The sequence below is a fragment of the Pollicipes pollicipes genome, unplaced genomic scaffold (genome assembly GCF_011947565.3).
Source record: "Pollicipes pollicipes isolate AB1234 unplaced genomic scaffold, Ppol_2.1 Scaffold_2555;HRSCAF=2994_pilon_pilon_pilon, whole genome shotgun sequence".
In the NCBI taxonomy this organism is placed as follows: Eukaryota; Metazoa; Arthropoda; class Thecostraca; order Pollicipedomorpha; family Pollicipedidae; genus Pollicipes; species Pollicipes pollicipes.
Window position 1 is genome coordinate 32868823 of NW_023596136.1, and position 16702 is coordinate 32885524.

At 49.6% G+C, this 16702-nt stretch overlaps 1 protein-coding gene across 1 annotated transcript; it reads left to right on the forward strand.

Annotated features, from left to right (window-relative positions):
- The first annotated feature begins 8627 nt into the window (after positions 1–8627).
- Positions 8628–16558, forward strand: LOC119112304 (1-acyl-sn-glycerol-3-phosphate acyltransferase alpha). Its single transcript, XM_037236423.1, has 4 exons — positions 8628–8710; positions 9128–9335; positions 9941–11442; positions 15681–16558. The coding sequence occupies exons 3-4, from the start codon at positions 11378–11380 to the stop codon at positions 16504–16506; spliced, it is 891 nt and encodes a 296-aa protein (XP_037092318.1). The 5' UTR covers positions 8628–8710; positions 9128–9335; positions 9941–11377; the 3' UTR covers positions 16507–16558.
- Positions 16559–16702: the final 144 nt, after the last annotated feature.

The window sequence follows — 16702 nt, forward strand, 5'->3', positions numbered from 1 at the left end:
ACAAAGGCGGCCGCTGGAGTAACAACGCTCGCCAGACACACGTATGTGCCCGGCCGCGGTGGCTGCTCTCCAAGAACGCAAACCAGCAATCGTGCTGTTGTTTTTCCGCACCGGCTGTCTGTGGTTAAACCAGTGGGGCTGCTGGGTTCTGAGCTTAATTTCAAACGTCGGCTAACTTCTGCGTAAGTATCACAGTGAGACTGGACACACACACACACACACACACACACACCACACACACACACACACACACACACACACACACACACACACACACCACACACACACACACACACACACACACACACCACACACACACATACACACACACACACACACACACACATATATATATATATATATATATATATATATATATATATATATATATATATATATATATATATATATAGAACTATTATGGAGGCGAATATTTTCACGTGTTTTAGCGCGCAGTCCTGCACACAATGAAAGCGTGTAAGCTCGACCTTATAGCATCCAGGTTCACGGTGGATGCATGAGAAGGTCTGGGGCACTTTAGGCACCAATCAGAAGCTTGACATTGCTTGACCTTACTTGACCCGAGGTTTGTAACCTGTGAATCTCAAACTTAGACGCAAGTCAGCTTATGCACAGGCCGACACACTCTGCGAATTTGATGTCTCTAGCTTTCTTAGTTTCTGAGATCCCAGGGGATCGAATAGACCCGAGCCCAGCGAAGGGTAATTCAACCGGCCGCCCGGGCGCGTGTTAAGCCTCGCCTATCTTCGATGTTTTTCATAACGTGAACTGAATGAGTTCACGTTATGAAAAACATCGCCATGCCACCTTTCCACCTCCAAACTAAGACGAATAGACTTAGCGGAAAATATCAACGAATTGATCTCAACACGATCTCGCGATTGGTGATAACTTCGATGTGTCGTGGTCAAAAATTGATTCGATCATGCTAGATTAAATGTGAGTTTTCCTAGCAGTCGTACTTTTTCAGCTGTACACCCTCAAACGAAAAGCAAGATCACGCGCTATAACGACGCAAAACCTACACGGGCGTGTTCATGTTTCAATTGAGTAAAATAGGGTATAGTTTTATGTATTCTGACCATATCTTTATGAGACATGGCTCAGGGGCAGACCCAGGATTTCGTCAAGGGCGGGGGGGGGGGGCAATGCAACGTTGTCGGGCCCCCTGGAGTTTGGGGCCTCCCTCGAAAAAATGTCCTTAAATTTCCTATAATGTTCCTATCTTATATTCCTACATAAATAATTATCCTTTTTATGGCATTTAAATAGAAATATACTTAACAAATTGACATGATGTGATTTTGAGCCCAAGTGGTTGGGAACAGCAGTCAAAATATACTTGAGTTAGCTGCTGACAATCATCAAAACCAAGCATGGAATTGATTCCTAGCTTGTTCAGTTCCTAAGCTCCTGTTCAGAACGTGGTGCACTAGTATAATCAATATCACACATTCAATAGGTAATGACAATGACACATACGACGTCGGTGGCACGTGAAACTATGTTCGGCAATTGCGCGAAAAAATCATCGGCGCATATTCGACCGCTGCTCTGAGGCGAAGGCACCGAAGCCAATGGGAGACGAAACCTGAGCGATGGTGGGTGCCACAGGAGGCCAACAAAGTGGCTCCTGTCAACAAGTATGGGGTCCGCAGAGCAAGCAAAAGAACCCAAGACCAACGTGGTGGGCCCATGAACGACCGGTGGTGCCTCGGCAGGCTGACAGTGTAGAGTATCAGTGTAGAGTAAGTACCCAAGACCCAATGTAGAGGGCTCCCGAATGGTCGAGTGTGCCCGAGCAGGTTAATAGATAAGGCTCCCAAAAAGAGCGTAGGGTCCTCCGTTCAATTAGGAAGCATTCAGGACCCGATGCAGAGGAACCCCGAGAGATCCAGTGCGTCAGAGCAGGTTAACATGTAGGGCTCCCGTCAAGAGCGTAGGGCCCTCCATTCAAATAGGAAGTACCCAAAACCCAATAAAGAGCGCCCCCAAACGATCGAATGTGCCCGAGCAGGTTAATAAATAGGACTCCCAACAATAGCGTAGAGCCCTCCATTTAAATGGAAAGGACCGAAGACCTTTTGTGAATGGCCCCAGAATGATAGAATGCGCCCGAGCAGCTTATCAGAAGTGCTCGATAAGAACGTAGTGCCCTCCATTCAAATAAGAAGTACCCAAAACCCCGTGCGGAGGACCACCCGAAAGATGGAGTACACCCGAGCAGATTATCAGGTGGCCCAGACAGGAGTGTAGGGCCATAAATTCAAACACAAGACCCAATGCGCACGGCCCACGAATAATTTAGTGTGGACGAAGCGGCGAACGGATAGGGTCCCCGGCAAGTACGTAAGGCCCTCCATTCAAATAGGAAGTGCCCATGACACCATGTGGAGGGCACCCGGATGTTCGAGTGTACCTGAGCAGGATGACAGATGGGGCCCCGGCAAGAGCGTACGGCCTTCCGTTCAAATATGAAACACCCACAACACGCCGTACAGGGTCCCGAATAATCGAGTGTACCAAAGCAGGTTAACAGATCGGGCCCCCTAAAAGCGCGGAGGGCCCTCTATTCAAAAATGAAGTACCCAAAACCACGTATAGAGATCCCCCACCATCGAATGGGCCCGAGTATCTTATCAGAAGGTGCTCCGACAGGAGCGTAAGGCATTCAAATAAGAAGTGTCCAAAACCCGGTGCGGAGGGCTCCCGAAAGGTGGAGTGTACCCGAACAGGTTATCAGATGATCCCGATAGGAGCAGGAAGTCCTAAATTCAACAACTGGAACCAATGTGCGTCCCCCCCCCCCCCATCAATCCAGTGTGGCCGAGGAAGCGAACGAAGGGGCCCCGACAGATGCGTAGGGCCCCACTCAAATAGCACGCGCCCAAGGCCCAATGTAGAGTGCCCCCGCACGATTGAATGTGCCCGAGCAGATTATCAGAGAGCAGCCCCCAAAAGCGCAGGCCCCCTTTTAAGAAAAAAGTACCCAAGACTCGGTGAGAAGGGTCCCTGAACGACCGGTGTGCCCAAGCAAGCCATCAAATTGGCCCCCGACAAGAGTGCAGGGCCCCAAGCAAGTGCACAGAGGATTGGAAGCACCCTAGGACCAATGAAGAGGGCCCATGAGCATATCGCAAGTGCGTCGGTAGGTTAACTGAGACCCACGTAAAGGGCCCCTAGCAACCGAGAACATCCCGGAATGTTCAGATTTGGGACCTCGGCTATAGCCCACAGAGCCTTTCTGGCGAATGAAAAAACACGTGCAAGGGCCCGTGATTGACAAAAGTGCCCCGGCACGTTAGCAGGAAGGGCCCCAACAACAGCGCAGGGCCCCCCGAGCAAGTGCAAAAAAATAAAGGACAACGTGGAATGCTCCTTAACCATCGAAGTTATTTTGCAAGTGGGCACATAGGTCTCCCAAAAACAGCATGTGGCCCCTAGACAGCGCAGTAAGGTAAAATCCCAGTCCACAGCTTTTCCAATCATTAAATATTTGTTTGACTTATCACAGCCCTTTCACTTTCACTTACAGCTGTTCTTGATCGTCTTGAAGTCCAGAAATATTCAGTTTTGTTGGTTAGGTGAGGTGAGGTGAGGTGAGGTGAGGTGAGGTGAGGTGAGGTGAGGTGAGGTGAGGTTAAGTTAGGTTAGGTTAGGTTAGGTTAGGTTAGGTTAGGTTAGCTAAGCTTAGGTTCTGGTCTATTCTCAGGTTAGGTTAGGTTAGGTTAGGTTATGTTAGGTTAGGTTAGGTTAGGTCAGGTCAGGTTAGGTTAGGTTAGGTCAGGTTAGCTTGGCTTAGCTTAGCTTAGGTTCTGGTCTATTCTCAGTTAGGTTAGGTTAGGTTAGGTTAGGTTAGGTTAGGTTAGGTTTGGTTAGGTTAGGTTAGGTTAGGCTAGTTGAGGATATGTTCTGGGCTATTCTGGCCTGTGTGTTTCATAAATGTACCTAAACTCGATAAGAAACGATTTTGGTTGCTTTATTATTGTTACCTTGGTCCCGTACGTTTTATGGTTCTTGATAAGCAGAAATATTGTGCTTTCGCAACAACGCAGAAACGGCGCTTGGGAGTCGAGGCGGTGCGGTGCGGTGCGCGCGGCGCTCGTGGCTCGCCATCGTATTTATTAAAATTCGAGGGTAGGAGCATGATTCTATCTGTTTTGAAATTATTTCCGATATGTTCCGCCTTAAACACAACGAATGGTTTACCTTGGTCCCGTACATTTTGTAGAGTTCTTGGTAAGCAGAAATAATGTATTTACGCAACGGCAACGCAGAAACGGCGCTGGGGAGTCCAGGCCAGGAGGGTGTCATGCGTATCGTTTAACACTATCAAAAAGTGGCAACATCGAGCGTGCACAAGAAAAGAGGTAATTTGGAAGCAAAGCATGCATGACGTCAAGTATACCATATTTGATGGCGTCAGTGGCACGAAGGCCCCTTAGTTAGTCAGCTGACTGCCGCACAGCCCATTAGTTTGAATGGTGAATGTGTTTTGGTGGCGTGCGGCTGGCGGTTCCCGGTTAGAGTATGGATGAACAGTCCACGGTTTTGTCATGCAAATACTATCCTGGAAGGAGATTGAATCTTGAGACAGTTTGATCTCATCAGAATTTTTATATTTTTCCGTGTGGTACACATATTTAGGGGCTAGACGTCATGCGGCGTTTGTAACGTATCGTGTATCGCGGTTGCTGGACCTTTCGTACCCGCTGGGTGCCATCCAAGGCGTGCCATCAGTTGCGATGACTACGCCTTGTCTGAGGGGTTTCATGTGCAATTAGTTCTGGACGATCGGTAGCATTTATAATGCTCGACCTGTAGAATGTTTTATTATTCATTGGTGTGCATGCTTTTCAGCATACATACATTACCAAATAGGGGCTTTACTTTCATTGTACTTCTACTGGTGTTGGATGAACACAGAAGTCCCCCACCTGATTTGCTGTATGGTTCTTTAGAATATTGCACTTGGCTCTTTGTGTGCATGTTATGGTTACCTCATTTTGGGGTATCTTTCCACAAATCTCTGAAGTGTGAAGTATCACATTTCCTTGTATCATGTTTCCCATGCACTATAATGTGTTCTGACTGCCCAAACTTTGTATTGCTGCTTAACTTTTGCAGCAATTTTTGTGCTATTCCTGGTATGTTTGGTGTGACATTCTTTTTGCCATTTGGCACTCACACTATCAGATGTACTGACCTTGAACACCACTTGCAATCATCTCCCTTTTTTACAGTGTACAACAATCTGAATGAACTGAAGATGCCTTCTTGTGCTGTGGGTGGCTGTGATTCCAAAATTTATCCAAGTCCCTCTGATATTTCTTTTCATCGTTTTCCTGTGCATAAAGCGTGTAAACAAGTTCGGGTTTCTAAATGCGGACAGGGCAACAAATTAAATCTTAAAACAGCAAGAATTTGCTCGAAGCACTTTGAGACAAGACATGTTGATGCTGGCTATGCCATGTATAACAAACTTGTTGGAGGTGCCAAGAAAAGGTGTTTGACACATGATGCTGTGCCCTCATTAAAGCTGCCTGGCCACTTAGCAGGCTGGTAAGATGTATGAAAGATTCTGTTGGTAAGGGTAGCAATGTTATGATTGTAACATGTTTGAAGTGACAAGAAACAATAGCATTTTAGGCTCATTTTGTTTCATATTGGTGGTTGTGGTGGTCCTTATGTTGGGCATGTTGTATTAAGGTGCTATGTCTTCCCCAGAAATGGAACAAAGGTTATATTAGCCTGCTACAATGAATAATGTATTGTGACATGAATATGATAGCATCTGAATGGTGACAATGTATGTATGCTGAAAAAATTCAGAATTTAGTCATGCTGTACATTTTGCAGAGGGTTTGACTCTGCTGGAAGAATTTCGGAAAGTGCTCATGCCGGTTTTCATGGATGCCACAGTACTGTCACTATGTGGTGTTTACAGCTTGTAGGCCTTGTTTTTGTGCATGGTTGGTATTGTCTTCCTTTATTTGTATTGTATGATACTTTCTTTTGTGTTGTATGTCTCCTAGAAATGTTGCCCCTGCACTGCACAAAAATTGGGAGGCTGTAACTTGATTTGTGTTAGAAGAAAGGTGCTTCTCCACTCTGCACACATGCATACAAAGATGATGCTTTATTTTCTCCACCTAAGATTTCCTTAGAGCTAACCTCACATGCTCTTGTTTTTTGCTTTGTTTAGATTGTTCTTCGAAGGGCTTGTAAGGTATTTGAAAGGCTTCCAGGATAAAATTTTGGTTTTCCAGGTGCATCAATTTTTGACTGATAAAACGAACTAGACACTGATGTTTAAACACCACAATGATATATCGTATGCTTGTTTCAGCCCCATTGCTGGTGCCCGGCGTCGTCACGCCAGGGCCGAGCGGCACGTGGCTGTCGTCACCCAGCTGCAGGCGGTCGCCGCTACGACCAGCGGTCCCGCGGCTGCCGGTTGTGCGACTACAGCTATCGGCCTCGCAGATGGACCCGATGGCTCCGCGACTGGACGTGATGGCCCCGCGGCTGGTAGCCTGGTTGGTGGACCTGGCGGACCCGCGGCTGTCGCCCTCGCGGCTGTGGCTGGACTCAGTGACCCTGCGGCTGGCGACCCCGCGGCTGTGGCTGGACTCAGTGACTCCGCGGCTGGCACCCCCGTGGCTAGCGCCCCCGGGGCTGGCGACCCCGCGGCTGGCGCCCCCTCGGCTGGCGGCCCCGCGGCTGGCGACCCCTCGGCTGGCGGCCCCGCGGCTGGCGACCCCGCGGCTGGCGCCCCTGCGGCTGGCGGCCCCGCGGCTGGCGACCCCTGCGGCTGGCGCCCCCGCGGCTGGCGACCCTGCGGCTGGCGCCCCCGCGGCTGGCGCCCCCGCGGCTGGCGGCCCCGCGGCTAGCGGCCACGCGGCTGGCGGCCCACGCGGCTGGCGGTCACGCGGCTGGCGGCCACGCGGGCTGGCATCGCCGAGGGTACGGCTGGACTTGGTGGCCCCTTGACTGATGACCAGTTAGCTGGACCTGGTTGCACCGCAGCTGGATCTGGTGACCCCGCGGCTGGATCTGGTGGCCCCGCGGCTATCGACCCCGCGGCTGCGACCGGAGGCCTCGCAAGCACCGCTACGACCCTGACCAGGTGCGTATACTTTTATTATTATATATTATATTATGTTGTATATTATATATATATATATATATATATATATTATAACATATATTACCGCGGTCCTATGTAGTACTGTCGCTTGCACGACGACTCACAGCATTTTGGGCCGTTAAAACCTAGCCCTCGATGTGTCCTAGCAGCGAAAGAAATTAACATATCCTGCTATATACGGGATCATGGGCCATATGCTTCATTACAAACAGGTAATCCTGCGTTTAGATGTTCAGAAGTCAACACGCAGAGGACAGGTGTATGTACTGGTACTGTTAGAAATATGTTGGTTCGCTATCTTTCTTCTCAGCTTGTGTGGTGGTTGGACTCACCGCTTGTGAACGTTTCAAGAATGGGAGGTGATGAAGCAGAGTTCTATGGGGTGGTTCTAAGCCGTGTCTTATGTGTTGTCGTATAGTACCATTTCACCTCTTTTAAAAGGTGTCGTGTACAGGCCACCTTGATATCGTGGGTTGAAGGGCGACGCTTCAGACTGGGACGCACTACGTACGCCGGCTTATCTCGCTGGAGGGGACGTAATTTATACGGTCCCTGCAGTGCGATAGGTTGGGGGCTGTTAGTGCCTACTCGGCTATATCGCACAGCGTGACATCTTCTGGCATGTCATACAGCTATTCCCTCCTTGCTCCAACAAGTCCACTTCCTCAGGTCCTCATTCCTACTTCCCTCCGACATTGTCCAAGATAAAACACCCCTTGAACTGATCGCCGACCTGAGTGCGGAGCTGGCAGTGATGCGTGCGAAGCAAAGACAGAAAGACGTGCTCCTGCAGAGGATGCAGAAACAACTGACCCAGCTTAAATCCAAGCGAAAAGCGAGGCCAAGAAAACACCGCGGGGAGAAACGAGACCTTCGGAACCGGCACGCTGCACTGCAAGCTGCTCTCGCTCGGGGAAGTGACCTCAATTCCTGTGGATTTTTTAGCGACGCGCAACGTCGCGCCTTGGTGACGGGCAAGCGCGTGCAGTGGTCAGACCGTGACGTCGGTATGGCCCTTGGTCTGAGAGTGCTGTCTCGTCGCAGCTTTTTATACGTCCGGGACACCATGGGGGTGCCGCTGCCATCCTTCAGCACTCTGTCCCGCTGGGCACGCCACTTCTCCATGGAGCCAGGCCTGATCCAGCCGGCGATGTGGGTGCTAGAAGCCACTGCTGCTGCGCTAGATGGCAATGACCGGCTCTGCGTCATTTCATTTGACGAGATGAGCCTAGACAGCAGGGTCTGCTACGGCCAGGCACGTGATGCGATAATGGAAGCTTCCAAGTTGCAGCTCATCATGGTTCGCGGTCTGGCTAGCCCGTGGAAGCAACCAATTTGCTACGACTTCGACCGCGCCATGACCGCTGACACCCTGCTCGCCATCATCACCCGACTCGAATCCATTGGTCTGCGCGTGATGACTGCCGTGAGCGACATGGCCTCAACCAATGAACGTGTCTGGGCGGAGCTGGGAGTGACCCACGCATTCTACACGGATGACCACAGGACTTTGTTCACCAACCCGGTTGACCCGGAAAGGTATAACACGGGGCATATTACAACCCAAACTTCTACGATTTTATACGGGACAAGATACATCAAATATGACACAATGTCATAATGTGCTTATCACGATGAAGGATGAACAATTCAGTGACATGGCCAAGGCCTGTCAATGACTATTGCTTTAATAAGAGTCTGGCTGGCAGTGACTTTAAACCAGCAATCAATGCGGTAAGATTGTCAGCACTCTCGTGTCATATATATGCATATGTTCAGGCTGAAATGTATTGCACATGTCAGAGCCTAATAATTTGAAGTCAAATGTTGATGCCATGCCTGCATAATTGATCAGTCGAGCTTGGTAAAAAAGCGGAGAAATGGAGCACTATAAGATCACCGCTATGCACCAACAATGAAGGGTGGCCCTGAAATATTGCATGGGTTGCCACATAGGCGCGTCTGGGTTTTCGCCGATGCCCCTCACCTGCTGAAGCTGGTGCGGACGCACATCTTGGACGGAGGTCTTCAGCTGCCGGGCGGTGCTCAGCTGGACGCCCAGGTGTTCGAAGAAGTGTGGGATCTCGACCACCCCGCCATGGACCGACCCGGCCATCTCGTCGATTACAAGCTGTGCCCGAAACTGACGCGCATGCACCTTGATGTAAGTGTTTGGAAGATGATTGATTGCCTGGCATGTCATAACTTCTGTAATTATGACAAAGTTTAGTTATATGTATTCTTTAACACCTCATGCACCGTCCGCTAGGACTTTCACAGACGGTAGTTTTCAGAAAAAAAAAACACTAATTCAGCGTTGCGAGCATTGCGGACCCCTTGAGTAAACATTTCCTGACGTTCACGTTGAAGTGTTTGGCCATTAAAACCACTTAACATTAACATAACGCACCGGATAATGGCAGGCTTGTGACCATGACATTGTCTGACATATGGGTAATGTAGGGGCTAGACTGCGCGTCTGGGAAACCATACACACGGGGTGCGACTCCTCTCTGTGCTCAGCCGTCCTGCCAGGGTGAGAGGCAAGCGATGCATAAAAGCCTTAGAAGGCAAGTGCGTGGTAAATATGTACGTTCTCTTGCTCAGTGGTCCGTTCAACTGACTTCAATGCGCATCGAAATGAATTTAAACTTACCCAAAGCACTTTTGGCAATCCAAAAGGTCACGCAACTTTTCGAGCTAAAACAAAGACTGTTGCTGGAAAAATCCGGTAGGTGCCTGATTGACGAGTTGTTATGGATATTCTAGGGTCGTGGCCAGACCAGCCAGCGTGTGCAGCTCGCGTCCCAGCTCCTGTCGGAGCATTGCGCTGCCGCACTGGAGCTGAAAGTCCCAAGCCGTCTCAGCGAGGCAGCGGCAATACGGACTTTTGACCGGTGGTTTGATGTGAGTAATAGTAATGGGCCATCAAATGTAAAGCCGGAAAGGCGCGCCCTTGGTGTGGACCCCGAGGTGGAGGAGCTGCAGCGCCGCGCCATCGACGACGCCGCGCGGTTAGCGCGAGCCATATCAAAAGTTCGGCCGCGCCTCGAACACGGGCTGCTGGGAAAAAGGCATAGGACTTCCGGCCGGAAGTTACCGTTTCAAGACGGAATTCTCAGAAACTGCGCGTCTCTGACCGGCCTCCTCTCCGACGTTCGACAGCTCGGTCTGCGTTACGTCATGACGGCACACCTCAACCAAGACCTGGTCGAGAATTGCTTCTCACAGCTCAGGGCGATGTGTGGGTCGAACACGCACCCCAACGCTGTTGAAGCCCAGACCCGCCTTCGAATTCTGCTGATGGCTCCACGGCCAATCATCGCGGCCAACAGCAGATCCCTGTCCCTGCCATTTGAGATGGAGCAAGAACCCAACGAAACGGGGTCGCAATATCTGACCAGCAAGCCTGACCGCGCGCCGTCGTACGCATCACGCCATGCGCCGCCCCTGTCTGACCTGACGCCGCTCGAGAATCACCGGAGCCCAAGGAAAGAGATCATCGTCCGACCCGCATTCGTCACAAACGAGGCCATGCACGGACTGCCGGGAGTCTTGCAGCCGGAGGGGGAAATGGTCGCAGCAAAAGATGCAGAGTACTTCGACATCGTTTTCGAGGAAGTGGCGCAGCGGCCATCACTGCCCAATCTGACTTCTGACGATGAAGACCATGCGAATGGAGGCGGATGCACGGCCAGTGCGGGTTCGGCAGCCCGTCCAGCGCTGCCTGGTGAGGAGGCCGTAGCCTTTTTAGCAGGGTTTGTTGCTGCGAAATGCCGCATCTTCGACCCAACTATGGGTACGAAAACTCAGGATACCGCGCCCGTCAAGCTCGCCCAAGTACCCTCAGCCTGGATTTGCGCTCTCAGTCGCGGACACCTAACTGTGCCCAGTGTTGAGTGGTATCAGACGGTAGAAGAGCTGAACCCAGTGGTGTCCGAAATCATGGGTCCCCGATATCGCAGTGGTCCCGGGGTTAAGGCCTACATCCGCGCCAAGATCAGGGAGAAGAGACCAGATCTCGACGACCGGGTCGTGAAGAAATATGTCAGCGCCATGGTTTGGTTTCGGATCAGGAACCTGAACGAGCGCAAGGTGGCCGAGGCAGCCGAACGCCGGTCAGCTCGACAGGTCCGGCAGCACACTCGCTAACATGAATAAGCTGTCGCGAGGATCCTGTGTACCTGCCAGTGCTGTACCTGCGCCATGTACCTGCCTCCACCTCCACTTGGCATACAGGTCATCAGCTCCAAATACACCAGCAGGAACAGGTACAGTGCATTGGAACAGTGCCTATTGGAACAGAACAGCGTACAGTGCCTGATGACACCACTAGACTGGAAGGGGTCCAAATGTAAGAAGCTGCTTGTCAATCTCACACATCCTGATGACTGCAGTACTACATACTCATGGGGAACAACAAGTTTGGTACTATTATCATAGAATCAAAAATGTCTGGTGAAGTAAATTTCATCTAAATTTCAGAATCTGAATGCACATTTCAACACATCTTTGTTATTATCATAGGATCAAAAATGTCTGGTGAGGCAAATGTTGCCTAAATTCCAGAATCTGAATGCATGTGTCAACAACTTTTATAATGGTACCATTTTCACACAATATCACAATCACATCACTGTTCACACTTTTCCATACAACTTCTCATTGATGGTCTCACCGTGCAGTGCAATCTATGATCCCCCACACAAAATTTGCATCCTAATGCTGGCTGAGCTTGTGCATTTATGACAGCCTCCTTTACAGTTCTGGGACATTTGCAGGACATCAGCATGGCCTTTGCAACACAAAATCACAATAAGCACATGAGAATACAGTGTATTGTCATTTTAAGCACAAATTCTTGACAGTTTTTCCAAAACAAAGTGATGTTCAACATGGCTCACCACTTCATTGAGCAGCCAAGCAGTTTCAGTGACAACAGAACACTATGTGTTATGCATATTTTCTTCTCACCTCCAGGGACATTGATCTATAGTAGAAAACTGTATGGGAATTTTTCAGTTTAAGTGACACACACAATTTTTGCTGACATTTTGTTACATGGATTTATTCTGTCTTCACTCACATTCATGAACCCAGAGTTGCTTATAACACATCAGGAGTTAAGTGATCGAAAAAACATGGCAGGGGGTGTTGAGGGCATTTTAAGAAACTGAGAGCCATTGTTGCAGTGATGCACAGGCCAGAAAAAAAACATTTTGAGTGATTACCTAGAACACTGCAAAGCAAAGGTTTAGGTGGCAACACGCCATATTGATTACTTATCTGTCTGAGTGCTAGCAATGATTGCAATATATGCAAACATAAATGTACACATGAACAAAAATATGCCAGCCATGGAGCACAAAAACACAGCTGACTGTAGCATTATGAGGCTTATATCATAGGATTTTACCATACTTACCTTACTGTATTTACATCATTGTGATATTAAGGGTGGGAGCTATTAAAAATCAATAATGCAACTGTTCATATAATCATACCTATAGACAGAGCAAATTCGGTGTAGGTGTACTTTCCTACCTAACGTTAGAAAGAATCATTGCACACCATTCGTCGTGTTTAAGGCGGCACATATCGTAAATAATCTCAAAACAGGTAGAATCATGCTCCTACCTTCGAATTTCAATAACTTCGATGGCGGGTTCCCGAGCGCCGCGCGCACCGCGCCGTCTGGACTCCCCAGCACCGTTTCTGCGGTGCCGTTGCGTAAATACAATATTTCTGCTTACCAAGAACTCTACAAAATGTACGGGACCAGGGTAAACCGTTCGTCGTGTTTAATGCGGAACATATCGTAAATAATTTCAAAACAGGTAGAATCATGCTCCTACCCTCGAATTTTAATAAATACGATAGCGAGCTCCCGAGCGCAGCACGCACCGCACCGCACCGCCTCGACTTACAAGCGCCGTTTCTCCGTTGTTGCGAAAGCACAATATTTCTGCTTTTCAAGAACCATAAAACATGTACGGGACCAAGGTAACAATAATAAAGCAACCAAAATCGTTTCTTATCGAGTTTAGGTACATTTATGAAACACGCAGGCCAGAATAGTCCAGAACATATCCTAAACTAGCCTAACCTAACCTAACCTAACCTAACCTAACCTAACCTAACCTAACCTAACCTAACCTAACCTAACCTAACCTAACCTAACCTAACCTAACCTAACCAAACCTAACCTGAGAATAGACCAGAACCTAAGCTTAGCTAAGCTAACCTACCCTACCCTAACCTAACCTAACTAACCTAACTTAACCTAACCTAGCCTAACCTTACCTAACCTAACCTAACCTCCCCACCCTATATCCCCTTCAACCCAGCATCCCATTGCCATCCATGCTCCATGCCATATATAGGTGCCATATAGTGAGCTTTTATTTAGCTGCCATGTTCTCATTTTGCTTTACATTCCCCACCCAATCCCCCTGCAACCCATGGTCCCGTTGGCGTCGAGGATCAAATTGCATGGATTCTTGTTACCTTGTCCCGGCACATTTTTGTGGTTCTTGATGCTGTTTGATGCGCAGTAATGTTGTGACCCGAGCAGTAATGGCGCCGGTGTTGCGGGTGCTGTGTGTGTGCGGCGCTCGGGAGCTCGCCATCGTAATTATAAAAAAATTGAAGCTAAAATCATTAATCTACCTGTTTTGTAATTATCTACGATATGTCCTGCCTTAAACACGACGAATGGTTTACTTTGGTCCCGTACATTTTGTACAGTTCTTGCTAAGCAGAAACATTGTATTTACGCAACGGCAACGCAGAAACGGCGCTGGGGAGTCCAGGCGGCGCGGCGCGCGCGGCGCTCGGGGGCCCGCCATCGAAGTTATTGAAATTCGAAGGTAGGAGCATGATTCTACCTGTTTTGAGATTATTTACGATATGTCCTGCCTTAAACACGACGAACGGTGTACAATGATTTTTTCTAACGTTAGGTAGGAAAGTACACCCTGACCGCAAATTCTGCAAGTTGAGCTGTTCAACTTTGCCACCAGGCACGAAAGGCAGACAACCCTGATGCCAATCCTGAGGCTCTCTAACGACAAGCCAGCCTTGGACAAGCCTGGTCATGGAATGCAATACACCACAAACGCCGCACGACATATAACCCCATGCTATATCACCACAAATGCAAAAACCGTACACTCTAATGAGGCCAAACTGTTCTAGGACTCAGTGTTCATTCCAGAAATGTGTGTGAATAGCGAAATGATGGATAATTGCTTCTCAATCCAACGGGGAACTGCCAGCCGCACGCCACCAAAACACACTCACCATTCAAACTAATGGGTTGTGTTACGGTCAGCTGACTAACTGAGAGGCCTCCGTGCCACTGACGTCATCAAATATGGTATACTTGACGTCGTGCAGGCTCTGCTTCCAAACTACCTCTTTTCTCACGCAAGCTCGATGTTGCCATTTTTTCGGACCGGACGGTTCTACCTCGTTAGATAGCCTTGGTCCAGGCGGTGCGGTGCGCGCGGCGCTCGGGAGCCCGCCATCAAAGGTATTGAAATTGGAAGGTAGGAGCATGATTCTACCTGTTTTGAGATTATTTACGATATGTGCCGCCTTAAACACGACGAATGGTGTGCAATGATTTTTTCTAACGTTAGGTAGGAAAGTACACCTACACCGAAATTTAATTCACCAAATCTGAACTTAAGAAAATACATAGTGTGCCATATGTGTCTGAAGTCAATGGAAGTTCCCCTTTCTCTAACGAGTTACTCTGCACTTCTTTGGGTGGGATTTTATGCAGCTGTACTGCAGGATAGGGTAGTGCCTCACTTGTGTAATGTTCTGGCACTGGTGCATTGCCACTGGCTAATGCCCCAAGGATGTATGGGCTGGGAGCCTGAAATGGAGGAAAGACCATTGCTTTGATTTTGAGGTAAGCAGGGCTGTCCAGAACCTTAAATCACTGTCAGGGTACAAGCTGTGCCTGTAGTTGGGCAGGCTTTTACATAGTTTTCTGTTTAGTGGTGTATTAATATTTTTTGTTTTGATGTGTCAGATGTCATGGAAATTGAGCATACCAAATATTTTTTTCTTCAGTTTTAGTTTTTCCTGTAAGGAGTAATCACTTATGGTGGAAAAATTGTCTTTTAAGTGCAAAGAAATCCCCAAACAACTGAAATACTACCAGTTCCAGACCACCTTCTTAATCATGATGCTATGGACTAAATCCTGGCATAATTTGAGTGCCAGTGCTACATATTGTGTCCTTCCATGCCCCAGCTAAGACAAAGGCTGCAGTCTTATCTCGATATGTGCATAGCATTGTCCTTTATTACAGTGTGATGAGAAATCTGACAAAAGCCAAGATATCAGATAAATTGGGTGGTGTGCTTACACTGTATTTAACCTAGCAGCTGGTAACTCTCATCAGCAATTGTATTGTCATAAGGATAGCTTTGATCATAATGGGACATTAGTATGCCTGGCCTGCAGCATCACAAGTGTTTACCCCTGGTTGCAGACTGTCGCTGGTCGCCATGCTGCTGGAGGTCGTGCTGCTTTTGCTGATGTCGGTGGCCGTGCTGTACGAGTGGAGCCCGCGTTTCCGCTACAACCTGCGCTTCATGGTGATGTACGGCGGGGCACTGCTGGTGGGTATCTGCGTGGCGCCGCTGGGCCTGCTGCGACCATGCGACGCGCGCAACTCGCTGCTCTTCACGCGGCCGCTGCGGCTGGTCGGCCTGCTGCTCGGCATCCGCTGGCAAGTGCGTGGCGCGCAGCACCTCCAGCCCGACCGCGCCTGCATCGTCGTCGCCAACCACCAGAGCGCCGTCGACGTTCTGGGCATGGTGGAGTTGTGGCCGCGTCTGGGGCGCGTCGTCACCGTCATGAAGAAGGAAATCTGGTTGGGCTTGCCATTCGCGCTGGCTTGCTGGCTCTGTGGCCAGCTCTTCATCGACCGGTCGAACGCGACGCGCGCGCGCGCTTCGTTGGAGCGCGCTGCCCAGCGCATGCTGGATGAGCGGCTGGCTGTCTGGTTCTACCCGGAGGGCACGCGCAACCGCAGCGGCACGGGCCTGCTGCCGTTCAAGAAGGGCGCCTTCCACATGGCGGTGCGCGCGCAAGTGCCGGTGGTGCCGGTGGTGTTCGGCCCGTACCGCGCATTCCTCGAGCCGGCGCGCTGTCACTTCGAGCCGGGCCTGGCGGTGGCGCAGGTGCTGGACCCGATCCCGACCGAGGGGCTGGGCGTCGACGACGTACCTCAGCTGCTGGAACGGGTGCAGGGCCGCATGGCTGAGGCTTACTGCCAGCTATCGGAGGAGCTAGATGCGACAAAGGCAACCTAGGAAGTGGGGCATGGGAACGCGCGAACCCGGCGCCTCGGGGGCATTGACGTTAGGACGGGCGTAGTCTCGTATTTATTTCGGTTTCCTGCTCGGCGTGGTGTGTGTGTATGATAAGTTCAGTGTCATAGATGCTTACAAGCGCTCTTCATGTAAGCTGGACGATGTGCGGATGTGGTATATTTCTAAACCTTCGTGA

Excerpts from the sequence above, each read along its gene's own strand:
- LOC119112304 (XM_037236423.1), top strand. The coding sequence starts at position 11,378 with ATGTACCTGCCTCCACCTCCACTTGGCATACAGGTCATCAGCTCCAAA. Across the intron at positions 11,443-15,680 it reads AAATACACCAGCAGGAACAG|ACTGTCGCTGGTCGCCATGC; the intron begins GTACAGTGCATT and ends CCCTGGTTGCAG.